The sequence below is a fragment of the Pyxicephalus adspersus genome, chromosome 11 (assembly GCF_032062135.1).
Source record: "Pyxicephalus adspersus chromosome 11, UCB_Pads_2.0, whole genome shotgun sequence".
Lineage (NCBI taxonomy): Eukaryota > Metazoa > Chordata > Amphibia > Anura > Pyxicephalidae > Pyxicephalus > Pyxicephalus adspersus.
In genome coordinates this window covers 9,720,090-9,733,337 of record NC_092868.1, presented here as the reverse complement: position 1 = coordinate 9,733,337, position 13,248 = coordinate 9,720,090, and the positions used below count along the sequence as shown (strand labels likewise).

At 43.4% G+C, this 13,248-nt stretch overlaps 1 protein-coding gene across 2 annotated transcripts in view; it reads right to left on the bottom strand.

Annotated features, from left to right (window-relative positions):
- ERF (ETS2 repressor factor) overlaps positions 1 to 13,248 on the bottom strand; it is a 90,163-nt gene that overhangs the window by 40,767 nt on the left and 36,148 nt on the right. The window contains exon 1 of one of the 2 annotated variants that reach the window (XM_072425450.1): positions 11,946 to 12,091. The exons of the other annotated variant lie outside the window; for it this stretch is intronic. Within the exon in view, the coding sequence (XP_072281551.1) occupies positions 11,946 to 11,967 (22 nt within the window). The 5' untranslated portion in view covers positions 11,968 to 12,091. Of the gene's footprint in view, positions 1 to 11,945; positions 12,092 to 13,248 lie in introns of those variants that run through there. 2 annotated transcript variants of the gene reach the window in all.

Here is a 13,248-nt window from a genome sequence, read left to right as displayed (position 1 = left end):
CACAGGAAGAACATATGTGGAAGGAAACATGAAGTGCTCTCCAGCTATGACTAGCAGGAGACAACACACACGCAGTTTGCAGTATTTTACTTTAAATGGACAGGGAGGGCATGCTGTCATAATTCACCGCGTCAGACTGCATTAGAGGCTCCAAGGGCTACATCAATTAATTGATTTACAAAGATGAAAAAGCTTTGGGTATGTACATACTCAATACCAACATTCTTTTGTTTGTTTTTTAAAGAGTTTCAGAAAAAAAAAAATGTGGTAGAGATTGGCTTCTGCTATAAAGCCTCTCTGCACACCTAACATGATGATCGGCTTGGTGTAACAGGTGCTAATACAGCGCTATCCCCCCCGAGACCAAGCATATCATTAGAGCCAAAAGCATCTCTCTTGCTACAGTTGTGTTTGCACACTTAGACCCGGTGTGTATTTATGTCAACACGTGTACAGCTGCACAACACACACGTGTGCTGACCTTTCGGCTGGATGTTCAGACCTGCGGCACCTGGGTCCAAACTCCAAATTTTATCTTGTAGTCTTAATGCTTGGCCAACTCCTCCCACACAGAGAGGGAAAAAAAGAATGGTCCGAAAACGCAAGGCTACTTTAGACCATAAGAGTCGGGTTTTTTGTTTAAAAGAGAAACTGGGATTAGATATGGTAAAGCAGAGATGGACTGAAGAAGAAGAATGGGGATGTAGGCAAGGAAGCAGCTTTGACTCCCCCACCATTCATTCAACTGACATTAGGAACAGAAGAGGCCTCCCCATTTGCATTGTCTATACTGATATAGTCCCATAAGACACCAAATCCCCACAAATCCGTCCTCTCTGAAGTGACAAGAAGGTATAAAGCTTTAGCCAACTACACTTATTCTCCGGATTACTAAGGAAGGTCATAGCTAGACCTCCTTAACATCCATAGTGCCCTAGGCTTCTGGCCACAGTTGCCTTGAGGATGATCTGATGTTAAGTAAGGAGGGACGGACCAAGTTTAGTTCCAAAATTGCTTTGTTTGCAAAAACTCTATTTTTGTTTTGTATGAAATGAGAAGGCTTTAAACCTTTGTCACGTGCCATCTAGGCCTCCACAAGGGAGAGACACCAAGACCAAACATGAGGGAAGATCAAAACTTCTGATTTGTCACCAGAAGGAAGCAAGGAAGTTTTCCCATGGCTACTTAAATTAGATAATTATATCTTGTTTCTTTAGCTGAATGGGCACAAATACACAGGAACACAATGCAAAATCTTTTGGAAAGCCTCCCAAGAACAACAGAGACAGTTCTAGCCGCAAGGACGATTAAACCTCATATTAATTCCAATTGTTTTGTTATAGCTTGTCCAACAAGATCTTGGTCTGCAAACATTTGAGAGCAGCAACCATATAAATCAAAAGATTATTACAAATCATCTTTATAAAATAATACAAGGTACAGGGCACATTTTGGACAACTGAAACATTTTTATGACTTATGATGAAGAGGGGTCTCCGGACCATGATGCAGACCTAGGCTGTATACACACGTTAGACTTTTGTGAAAGATCCTTTCCAACGACAAAAGACTGAATGATGCATGAATAAACGCTGTTCTGCTCTATGGAGAGGGGAGAATGAGCAAGCAGCACGCCACTGCTCTCCCCACTTGAATTATGATTGTACCTGGACAGATCCATGTTGTATGAACATATCTTATTCTTGTCCAATTCTAGCCCTGAAGTGATAATCGGATGAGAATCATCTGATGCGTGTATGTAGCCGTACAGTAAATGTGGCAGTGGATAAAAGATCACTCACCAAGCTATACCAATCTATCTGCCACTAAGCTTACTAGTAGAAATTGGTGTAAAAAAAGGTCAAGGACTGCTCGAAAATAGTAGTTCTACTTTAGCAAAGTTTGCACCAGAGTGGCCAGCTGCTCCCTTACCAGTAAAATTAGCCAACACAAATTTAGCATGCGTTTAAGTATGCATCATTGTTGCCTGCAACTCCTACGTTCACTTCATTAGATCTGAGAAAACAGTACTATTTACTCACTTTGCCTTATGTGCCTCTGAAAGCTTTGACAGCACTGTTCCGAAAGCGTTGTTCCCCAGGATAGACAAATCTCGCTCATCTTGTTCTGTGCCGACATCAGCACGTGGAACTTTAGGCGTACCGTTCAGCCGATATCAACTGGCCCGTGGTACTCGGTTAATTGGCGGTGGATGTAAAAAACTAAAGCTTCCTATGGCCCTGGGATTTTTTTGCAAAGACCCATTTGAGAAATTCAGGCATTTAATACACATTTTCATAATATTTAGGTACCTCTAGCTATTATGTGGACAGTGTAACGACCACATGACATAGCATCATTAATGACTGATGTGGATAAATAAATGTGGATACTTCCACATGGATGACTTGAATTCAGATGAAGTCTTTTCACAAAGTCCTCAATGCGATCACCGTTCAGGGACTCTGCCCTAGCAAATACCCACTGCTATGCAAGCCAAAAGTGGGCAAGGAGTTAACCAGCCTAGACATGCATATATAACTCCACCAAACACAGACAGGCCTGTTATATTCCATGTAGGGCTAAGGACACTTCAGTCCTGCTGTCTGAATTTGATTTAATTACCATTGTATAAATAGGATTTCATCAGTCCTAATTAGCTGCATGTTCTACAGGGCAACACGAGAATTTCATCTCCAAATGCGGAACAGCAAAGACCGAGATGACACTGCGCCATCAATTTACACATTTCTCTAGGAACTGTGTATTTTTGGTTGTGGCATTATACAGGAATTAGGGAAAGGATCAAGCACAGAGTCAAGCTGAAACACTGCAAAGGCTCGCTCCACAAAGACCGTTTCAGTTCTTAGCAGACCATCGCCAAAATATCGACCTCTTAATGGTGACATTTTGGCTTCTTACAGGCCAGCAGGAAGAGCCTAATAAATCTGAGCTGTGCTTTTGTCCGCAGTTACCCCCTACCTTACTTAGTACAAATGAAACTCTTGAAAAAGTATTTTTATGATGTAGAGATATAAATAGACAGGATCTACGCAAACTTGAAGTGTAGCTTTATCGGTTTACAAATAAAAGTTGCAGACTATGCTGGATCTTGCGGCTTCACACTAATTGGAAAGCTACAAGTTTAGCTGTCCTCATGAGTACACAAAAAAAAAAAAAAAATATGTGCCAAAAGACAAAGTTATAACAAACACAGCCACCTCGCCAATGACAAGCTAGCGCAGTGCACAGCATCCTTCTTTCCTAAACCGGTTCCAAGGCTCGTCGCTCCCACACAGGACCACCCCCTCCACATCACAGCCTGAGCTGTGGAGGCATACAACACCGATCCCACGCCGCTCTCCTCCACACGAGCGTGACTGCTATAGGATGCCTTGTCACACACTCCAAAGCAATCCTACAAGTGTCACCTGGACACACTTAACCCGTGGATCATCCAAAAACTTCACAAAGGGAACCTCTATGGTTCTACCCACAAAGCACCAAGGAACACACCGTACAGGGGGCTTGGATAAGGAATGACAGCTTTGAGGGCTACGCATTGATGATCAATAAAAAAAGCTTCAGATATTGATCACAATTGATATGAACACCCGATGAGGAAAGAGAACACGTGCAGAAAAAAAAAGTGCACACGCTGGAAAGTGATCAACAAAAGATATAAAAGGTGTAAAACTACCAGGTTCTAGAGGACAGAATTTTCATTAAAGGGGCAAATTTGATGGATCAATTTGTTATTTTGTGCATTGTTTTAGGTTTCCATGTATTAAGTGTTATTAATGGTGCCATTAACACAGACTTAAGGCTACGTATACACATCAGACGATTCTCGTCCAAATATCGATTCAGGGCTCGTATTGGGCGAGAATCTAACGTGTGTATAGTGCTCAACTGACGTCATTCATGGATCCATCCTGGCAGATCCATGAACGACTGCAATACAAGTGAAGGATAGAGAGTGCAACAGGGTGTAGCCTGCTCACTCTCTCCTTCTCCATAAAGCAGAATAGCACTGTATGTACAGATTTCTTTTATTCATCTTTCAGCCTTTTGTCGTTGGAAAGGATCTTTCATGATCCTTTGCAAAGACAAAAGTCTAATGTGTGTACCCAGCCTTAGGCATCTAATGTGAAAGAATGTGTATTGCAGCTCCCAAGCTCTGTCATGTGACCTAAAATCTAGGCAAAGATCACATGGTCTCTGGTTGCAGATGTTTGACCCAAAACCCAATTTTCAGACCCATGAATTGTGTTAGTTGGTCATACCATGCAGTGGTCAACCCAGAAATGTTTTTAAGCCGGGTGGGAAGAAATTGTAGGTGGGTTGCAGCCCCTGAATCGTGACCAAATTCAGTAAGCAACCAAAAACAGCAGGGTGGTTACTGAGAAGTGCCGGGTGGTGGACCCAGCTAAAAGAGGCTGGGGAAAACACTGCATGGATTAGCATTCAGACGATGATCAATCTCAATAGAAATGTGAAATGCACAGCTTCAAGCTGTTACAGACATGCAATGTAAAACGCATGTTTAACTGAGCGTTACAGCAGCACACCGTCCTTTGAGCAAAATACCAATTGCCATATAGAATTTGCAAAAAACAAATGCCTGGTGCAGGAGCTCAATGATCATTTAAATAGGAGGATTAAGAACTTTGTTATCAAATGTCAAACCTGCAGGAATAGAGGCGCCAATAACCAGTAGTGCAACAAGGGAACTCGCGGGACCTTTTCTACAGCTATTTCTCCAAAGTTACGTCTCAGGGAGAACACTGTTTATCTTTGCCCGGAGTCCGGGCTTGTTTCACAGCCTCTGAGCTAATATCATGTTGGCACGCAAGTCACGCCACTGATAAGGTGGAAGAAAGTCTTTTATCTGCAATCATCAACTTTCACTTTATTACTAAGGAGATTTTAAACTTATTTAGCACAGATGCAAAAAAAAAAAAAAGTGCTGACTACTGAAATGTAATCAAGGTAGGTTTTTGTCTTTTTTACAGCCTGAGATTCCTTGTGCCACTCATATTTCATGGCAAAAATCTGAAAAGGGAATTCTAAATACAAAGTAACAGCTCTTACCCCCTCTGAATAACAAGCTTTTATTAGTATGTATTAAAGTGGAGCTATTGTGACATTTTTAACAAAATATAAAAGGGTGTCTATTCCTTTTCTATGATAGAATTAAATGTGTTCCCATTCCATTCCACCACCACAGTAAAGACTGAAGGTGGAAACCAGCAGCCTCCTGGAATAATTGTGTCGCACAGGAGGCTGTGGGCTGCACCTTCTGCGTATGCCTAAAATTAGGCTCGATCTCATACGCATACGCAGCACAAGTCTGGGTGACTCTGGAAGAAAGAAGAGCACAGTGCCGGATGGATCAGCGCTAGAAAGAAGAGGGAAGCTGAGACAGCGCTGAACTAGACGGGCTCAGTTTTGTGGATAAATCAAGGGCGAAAGTTCTACTTTATAAAAAAACTTTTTGCCACCTACCCTTTACCATGTTAATTTTTAAACTGGTCCAGCTTATGGGACTTTCCCTGGCGTATGACAACATCAACACAACCTTTATGATACGAAAACCAAACACCGTACCGGCCTCACCAGACACTAGAAGGACTTATTCACATAAGATCAAAAATTTGCTTCATATTTTTTTAAATTTTCCCAAAGCCAATAACAGTTCTTTAACAAGAAAAAGAACGCTCCAGTACACACAAAATCAGAATACCTTTATCAAACTTTGCCACAAATCCCACAAATATTTTAGTCAGTGTCAATAGTAGCACATCACAAGCAATCTCCAGGCACCCAACAAAACCGCAATCATTTTATAAGACATTCAAAGAGCTTTGGAAAAAACTCCTTCAAAATATTATTGCCATCTGCATTTCACACGCTTTTTTTTTCAATGTCTACATGAACTTAACCTAAAAGTTCCTTTTCACAAAAAGCAGTTTCTCTACAATATATTCCAATATTCTGTGATCACCATTAAATCCTCATTTCCACATGTGTATGGCTGCATTCTTTAGCAACAATAGACATTATGGGTTGCAGATTTGTTTTCTTTATTTCGGTGTGTACAGGCACATTTGGGAATGATGCACACAATTGTCCCCTGGATCCTGCAGGTAACAGGGCTGTTATCACAAGCACACCTTTTTGTGTTTATATAGGGAGTGGAGAGGGGGAGGCTGTAGTGGTTATAAAAAGGAACATAAAAAGAGAATTTACAATTGTAAAAGCCCTCTTCACCTTCTGTATAATCTGCATATCTAAAGCAAGCATACAGGCCCCCTGTTCTCCCATGCCCTTTGTCTAAGGCAGCCTGACAGGCACCGCTGACCCCCTCCCCATATTGTGTCCAGTCTTCCACAATAACACAGGAAAACTTCACTCCTGCTCACAGGAGACAGACTTGTGCACGGAAAATGTATCCTAGTTATTATTCAGGATCAACATATATGGATGACGTCCAGTGCCATGGCAAAATAAGGAAACTTAGATGATACTCAGACACTAGGACAGTTTATAGAGGCATCTAAGTAAAGATGTATAGAGCAGCGCCCAAGCAACGAGCTCCCTTACAGAGATGGGGTTCTGGGTCCAGTATTTGGAGATTTTTTCCCACAACCCTAAAACACAATGGTAGGATAGATAGCTGGACATAATGTTTTAAAGCTCTCCAAGACGGGGGAAGATAGAGATCATGGAAGGAGACCCAGAAACATTGGAATGTAATTCTTAAAATAATTTGCTATTAGTTTGCAAGTGTCCGCTTAAGGTTTTCTGGATGACCCAGGTCCTCCCATGATAGTCTATATTCAATCAGGCTGTGTGTTTGCAGGTTGTGGTAAGGTCATAAACGGAAAGACATGGGGTTAATGTAAAGAAACGTATATAAAATACACATGTGCAGGAAGACCGGGATGTTTTTTTTTTTTTATTACTAGGGCTTTTGGTAGAAAAGTTGGCGCTAAACAATCCCTACTAATAGGTAGGAAGCTGGACAAAGCCAACCAAGACAGGCATGAGCATAACTTGCCACAATAGGTCAGTATAGGGTGTAACAGGCATGCACAAAAGCTGCAAAACATCTCATGGCATTGTTCTCCCCAGGTCCTTTTAGCTAGGCGCACCACCCGCCACTTTTCGGTACCCACCCGGCTGTTTACTGAATAGTTGGGTCACAAAACAAGGGCTGTCACCCGCCTACAATTTCTTCCCCCCAGCTGAAAAAAATTCCTAGGGAGAATACTGCATGGTCAACCAGTTTCAGTATTCAGGGAAAAAAAGAGTAACAGTAAAGACTCCGGCATGCAATCAGGGGGTCTGGATAGGGCGCAGTTCAATCTTTCAGCATCACCACATATAATTAGAAGAAGTGGAATTGTACTTCGAAGATGAACAGTTAGATTACTGACCGCCAACCAAAGTTTTAATGGAAGCCAGTTTACCTTTAAGATTTGATAATCATTGCATTTTCCCCAGACAATCGTTATGGTTTCCCATAAAGACATTTCCACACATGTATGCTCAGTACATAACCATGCACATTCAGCATAGAGGAGGTGCGAGTTACAGCCTGGCAGCTATCAGGAAAAGCCGTGATCGTGGAGATTAGAAAGCTGCTCAATGGCTATTGTTTTCTGCCAAAAGGTCAGAGATGGGAGTTGTCAGCGCACTCCAAAATGTGCAAAATAGAAGCTTTACGCTAAGCAAAGCGTCCCTACAGACAGCCAGATCACACATAACCAATCACCTTCAAGTCGTCTGCACAAATTAGTTTTTTTACATCATATACAGGAACAGAATCGCTTTCCGGAAAACTTTTAGCACATTGCCTAGGTTGAAGATATTTTTCTGCAGGCAGGAAATAGCATATCCTCAGTCTCCTCTTCCCTTGTGATGACACAACTTTGTAGCAAATCACAAGGTAGAAAGATTAGAGAGCGGTTCAACAGGGAGGTTTGATCTGGAGTCAGACATTTGTAAACAGAGCCAAGCACAGGCACCAGGATTTACATCCATGGGTTATCTTTGAGCCAGCATCTGAGATCAGGAAGGAGATACCGACCCTAAATAAAACATGTCATCATCTGAATTTCTCTCTAGAAAGATGGAGCCATATCAGGGTGGGGGCTAATACCTGAAAGAGTTACATGTTCACATTACTTAGCATGCCACTGACAACAAGACCTCCATTGGTACCCAACCTTTCGGTCCCTCTCGTGTCCCCATAGCTGTATATTTTATTTCCCAGCAAACAGTGGAGCTCCAATATATTTCTGGTCCTGCAACAAGAGCGGCGGCCCTAATGGAACTTCTCTTTTTGGCCAATCACTTGTATTGTTTAAACAGTCAGTGATTGGTCAGGGAGAGGAGTACAAGCGACCAGATGTTTTACCGAATAAAAGCCGCCATACTGTCCCAGCACTAGAAGTACTGAGCCGATTACCAGGGGTAAACTACGGCTCTATGCAAACATTTCTTGAACACCAACTTTTCAGACACTGATAGCCCAAGAGTATCTAAATCAGGGTGGTTCTGGGGGTTCATTGAGCAAATTGTACCTCCTAGGTCAGTTTAGGTGATACCATGGTCTTTTTTGGTCTTCTTCCCATTGGCCAGCAATGTAGGAGACATTCCCAACCAATCTAATATAATATGATCTGTGGATATAGGAATTTCCTGAAAACCCGAAAGTTATGTCAAGGGTTCCTCCATGTTAAAAAGGTCAAGAAGTGTTGATCAACAAGGCACACGGTGCAACTTCTCTTAAGGTGGGCAGTTGACAATTGCCCGGTTAACTGCTTTTCCACCAATGGAAACCTGGGATTGGTAAACAGAAGGCATGGAAAGGTTGAAATCTAGTAAACAGTTGCCTTTTTGGTCATCTGTCGTCCTTCAGGACACTTATAAACGGTTGCAAAGCTTTACCATTTAGGGTTGCTAAATGAGAGCCGCTGCATGAAGACCTTTAAAAAAAAAAACTGTGCTACCTTCAATTTCCATATTACCCGAGCTACAAGGAGGTGTGATTGATGGAGATGTACCGCTATAAAAAGAAAAAATTAAAAAAAAAATAAAAAACAAATGCCCGTCTGACCATAACCCAACACCTCGGGAAGGAAAACATGACTTCAAATCAGACAATACGAATCTAATCCAACACAAGTTGTCACGGAGTTCCAGGAATCATTCCAGTGCTGCTATCTCTTTAAATGCACCAACCCCCCCCCCTTCCCGCTGCTCTTCCCCATCCCAAACCACACCACCCTCTCTGTAATCCCTTGAGCCAAAAGCTAAAAGGCTGGAATTCAATCTCTGTTTCAAAAACCAACATTACATCACTCCGATTCCAGGACGGCTTTAAAGACACAGACTGCAGGCACGGCGCGCACACACTCGCATTTATACATTTAAACAGTGGAAACTTTACAAGGAATTTCCATCTGTCTGGGCCTGCAAGTTAACGCAAGGTCTTAACTCTCACATCGCCGGCCCGACAACAATTTTTTTTTTGGGCTCTTAGAACACAGAGAGATCTGGGCCGAATAAATACAATGTGCGTAAATAAGAGATGGTCACCAACCAATGATGGCGTGAGCAAAAAAATCATTGTTTACAAACAGAGCCTTAAATCTGGCTATAGACTGGGCGATCTACGGCACACAATTCCATTGGTGATCAATATTTGGGTAGAACGTTGATCGAAAACAAATCAGAGTAATATCACAATTTGATATAAAAAGTAAAAACAAACCGTCATTCATTTCAATTTTCAAACAAGTTAAAGCCACATTGAACTTTAGTAGCCAATCGCAAGATCAGATATAAATTGATCAATTTAATCTAATAAATTACATTACAAGGATTGTGATTGGTCAATTGTAATATCATCATAAGATTGCATGTAAATTAAATACTTCGGTTTTACAGCACCGAAAGCAACCACAATCCAGAAATCCGTTCACTTTCCATGCAAATAATCCCAGCGACAAAAACGAGCGAAGTGCGTTTGGAAATTTAAGGGGGGTGGATAAATCATAGGAGCGGCTGAACAGCACATTTCTGGGCTGGACAGTCAACTCATTTACAGTCTGATTAAACAATCGCTTTCAATTCTGATTGGATGTATTTTAGGCACATTTGCCGGTTTCCATTCTACTTTCAGTGAGATGTATGATAGATTGCAAACACGTTTCGGGATATTTTTAATTCGATCGGGCATCCTAATCTAAACCCATCGGCAACCAAAGCGTTAACACCGCTGTCTTTTTTCGAAGCAGGCTGATTGGTTTTAGAAAAGTCTGGGAGTTTTGGAATTGTATTGGTAATTTGGCCTTGGCTCTGCTTGAAACAAGATGTGCCATGGTTTGGGGAGCCTCAATTAAGGACAAGTCTTAACAGAAGCAGAAGAGAGTTTAGGAAGAGAGGATGGGAGGGTGAAGAAGAGGAGGGGGGAGGCTTCAAATTCCAAAAGACAGACAATCAGGCTACCCTGGGAAAGGGGGGGGGGGTTTAAGGTGGCGCCAAATGAAAAGCAAAAAGAAGAGAGGAGAGGGGGGGATACAAAACAACATTACAAAGAAAAGGAGGGAGATTGGACATGACAGCTTGTGTCCCGGGGAGGTGGACACCTGGATGGTTGGCTCAGGTGGAGAACCGAACCGGGACGATGGCTGCGAAAACCAAAATAAAAGAATTGCATGGTGGCTTTTTTCCCTACAGCGTGACAACCAGTAAACAATAAACTTTACGCCGGTATTCTGTGACAGATGGGCCACAATAAAAACGCTGCAAGGAAACGCCGCAACATAGAGATCAAAGCAGCACTAAAAAGAACAGAAGTGCCCGCTGTCCCCAGTTGCGGGTAGAATTGGCATCACTGGGTAAAGTTTGGCCCAGTAGTACGGCTTTCCCTATGTGGCCGGGCTACCTTAAGAGTTGTTGATTGTGGGAAACAAAAAAAGTTCCATTTGGAAGGTGGAGGATACAATGTATCCGCCTGGGTGGGAAGGGGGGTCTGGAAACCTCTGCTACCCCGGTGTCAAGGACCCCCAGCAACTGACACCCCAATGGGGGGCAACCAGGCAGGGTCACCGCTATCAGGGGCACCCCAATCATGGAATAGGGGGACCTATATAATCCTACAATGACAACATACAACCGATCTGTCATACATGACTACAACAACACGCAGATGTGCAGGACAATTCGGTGACCCCCAAACCACACAGGACAATCTGTTTTAGATTAACCAACGTTGTTATTGCCTAGAATCCGATTGGACAATGACAGCTCAGGTAGGTCTCTGATTGGAGCTTGAAGGTTGGCGATTGATTTAGAAAAATGAGTGATTGGTCGCTGATTAGCGATACGCTATGATTGGATGGAAAATAAAATTGGTAATGAAAATGATTGAACAGAAAAATAGAGATATGGTATGAGGGGCGCAGGGTTGCAATTTTAATTTGAAAGTTAATTTGGATTGTGTGGACACCAAACAGCCAATCAGAGTCTAAATCAAGCCAGAGCGATCTGAATCGGCTGAGAGATTGTACAATGGCATTGGTGGCTGTATGGCTAGAGATCGTGCCAATCTACAATCCATGCAATGCGATCCTTCCTAACAGATCAGATCGGTAGAAGTGCAGGAAAAGTTGTGCGGCGATCAGCTCTCTGACAATCCCCGCACACCGTGACGGCTGCCTGAAATCCGGAGCTGTTGCCCGTAGCAACTGAGGAGGAAGCACGCGGCGATGCGGTGGGGTTGCCACGGGCGACGTGTTCACTTTTGCTCCAGTTTCCACGGAGCAGCCCCGGAACAAAGTTGGGCCGCCAGCAACAAGTGCGGCTGGGAAGTGCGGAGCGAGCCATGTGGCCGGCTGCAGCTCGGCAGAGTTGTGGGACTCGCTGCTTACCTGGCTCGGCCGGGGTCTTCATGGCTGTGTCCGGCTGGCTGTGCTCTCCGCTCGGTGCCTGGCTCCGGTATGAGTGTCTCCTCCTCCTCCCGCTCGGGCCCCGGGCTATCCTCCTCCCTCCTCCCCCCGCCCGCTCACATTACACCCGCGGGACGCCCACGCCGCGGGGAGCCGCCCCCTCATGACGTCACCCAGCACACCGCGTCGCCATGGAGACTCCCCTCACCTCTCGACGCGCTTTTACGTCACGGGACAGGAAAACTAGAGAGAGCGGCGCGTGGTGCTGAGGCTGGGGAGAGTGAAAGTATGGGGGGGTACAGGGGGTAAAGAGGGGGCAGGTAAACAGGGTAGTGATAGTATGCAGGTTGGAGGGCAGCACAGTCTTCCTCGTCCTATTGGGCTTGCTCCTATTTTCTGCTCAAGAGCAAGAGCACTCAAAACCCATCTTTTTAATCTCACCTTCCCATCTCTTAAAACCCTCACTCTCCTATTGTGTGTTACTTCATCCACCTCCTAGATTGTAAGCTCTTCTGGGCAAGGTCCTCTCCTCCTCCAGTATATAATTACTTTTTAATAATAACCCTGGACCAGATCCATTCTGTGTTTGCTGGATTACCCAGATTCTCCCATGACAGTCTCTCCTCTCCAGTCTCGGAGAGCCCAGTGTTTACAGGGAATAGTGGCAATATAAGTTGTAAAAGCCCAACACAGTATACAGGGGGCCAGTGCTTAGAAAAGACATAAGGAGGGCAGCACAGTGTATAGCAGGTTGAAGTGGTGGGGCAGAATATTGTATAACATCACAATGTTGTGAGAGTGTCTATATGTGGAGGAGCTGTATAATCTTTATCAGAGGCATCATAATGTGTTTAAAGGCTAGATACCACTTTGATGGGTAATACTACTATGTAATACAAAGGGCAGAATAATGTCATTAGTTGCAGGGTAGTATAATGTACAAGATAGTCCGTAGATGTAGCCTGTCAGTATTGAGAACAAGAGTAAGGGATAATAATATTAAACAGGATTTATATAGCGCCAATATATTGCACAGCACTGTACATTAAATAGGGGTTACAAATCACAGACTGTGACACAGGAGGAGAGAACCCTGCCCCGAAGAGCTTACAATCCAAGATAGAATTTTCCTATGAGTAAGGGCAGAATGGCAGTTCATAGGGTAATAGGAGAAGGGGGAAAGCTATGCAATGGGAAGTCTCAACATAATGCACATGTGTGACTAAATACACCTTAGCAGACATGTCTGGTATGACTGAGCCCCAAACGTTTTACATTTCTCATT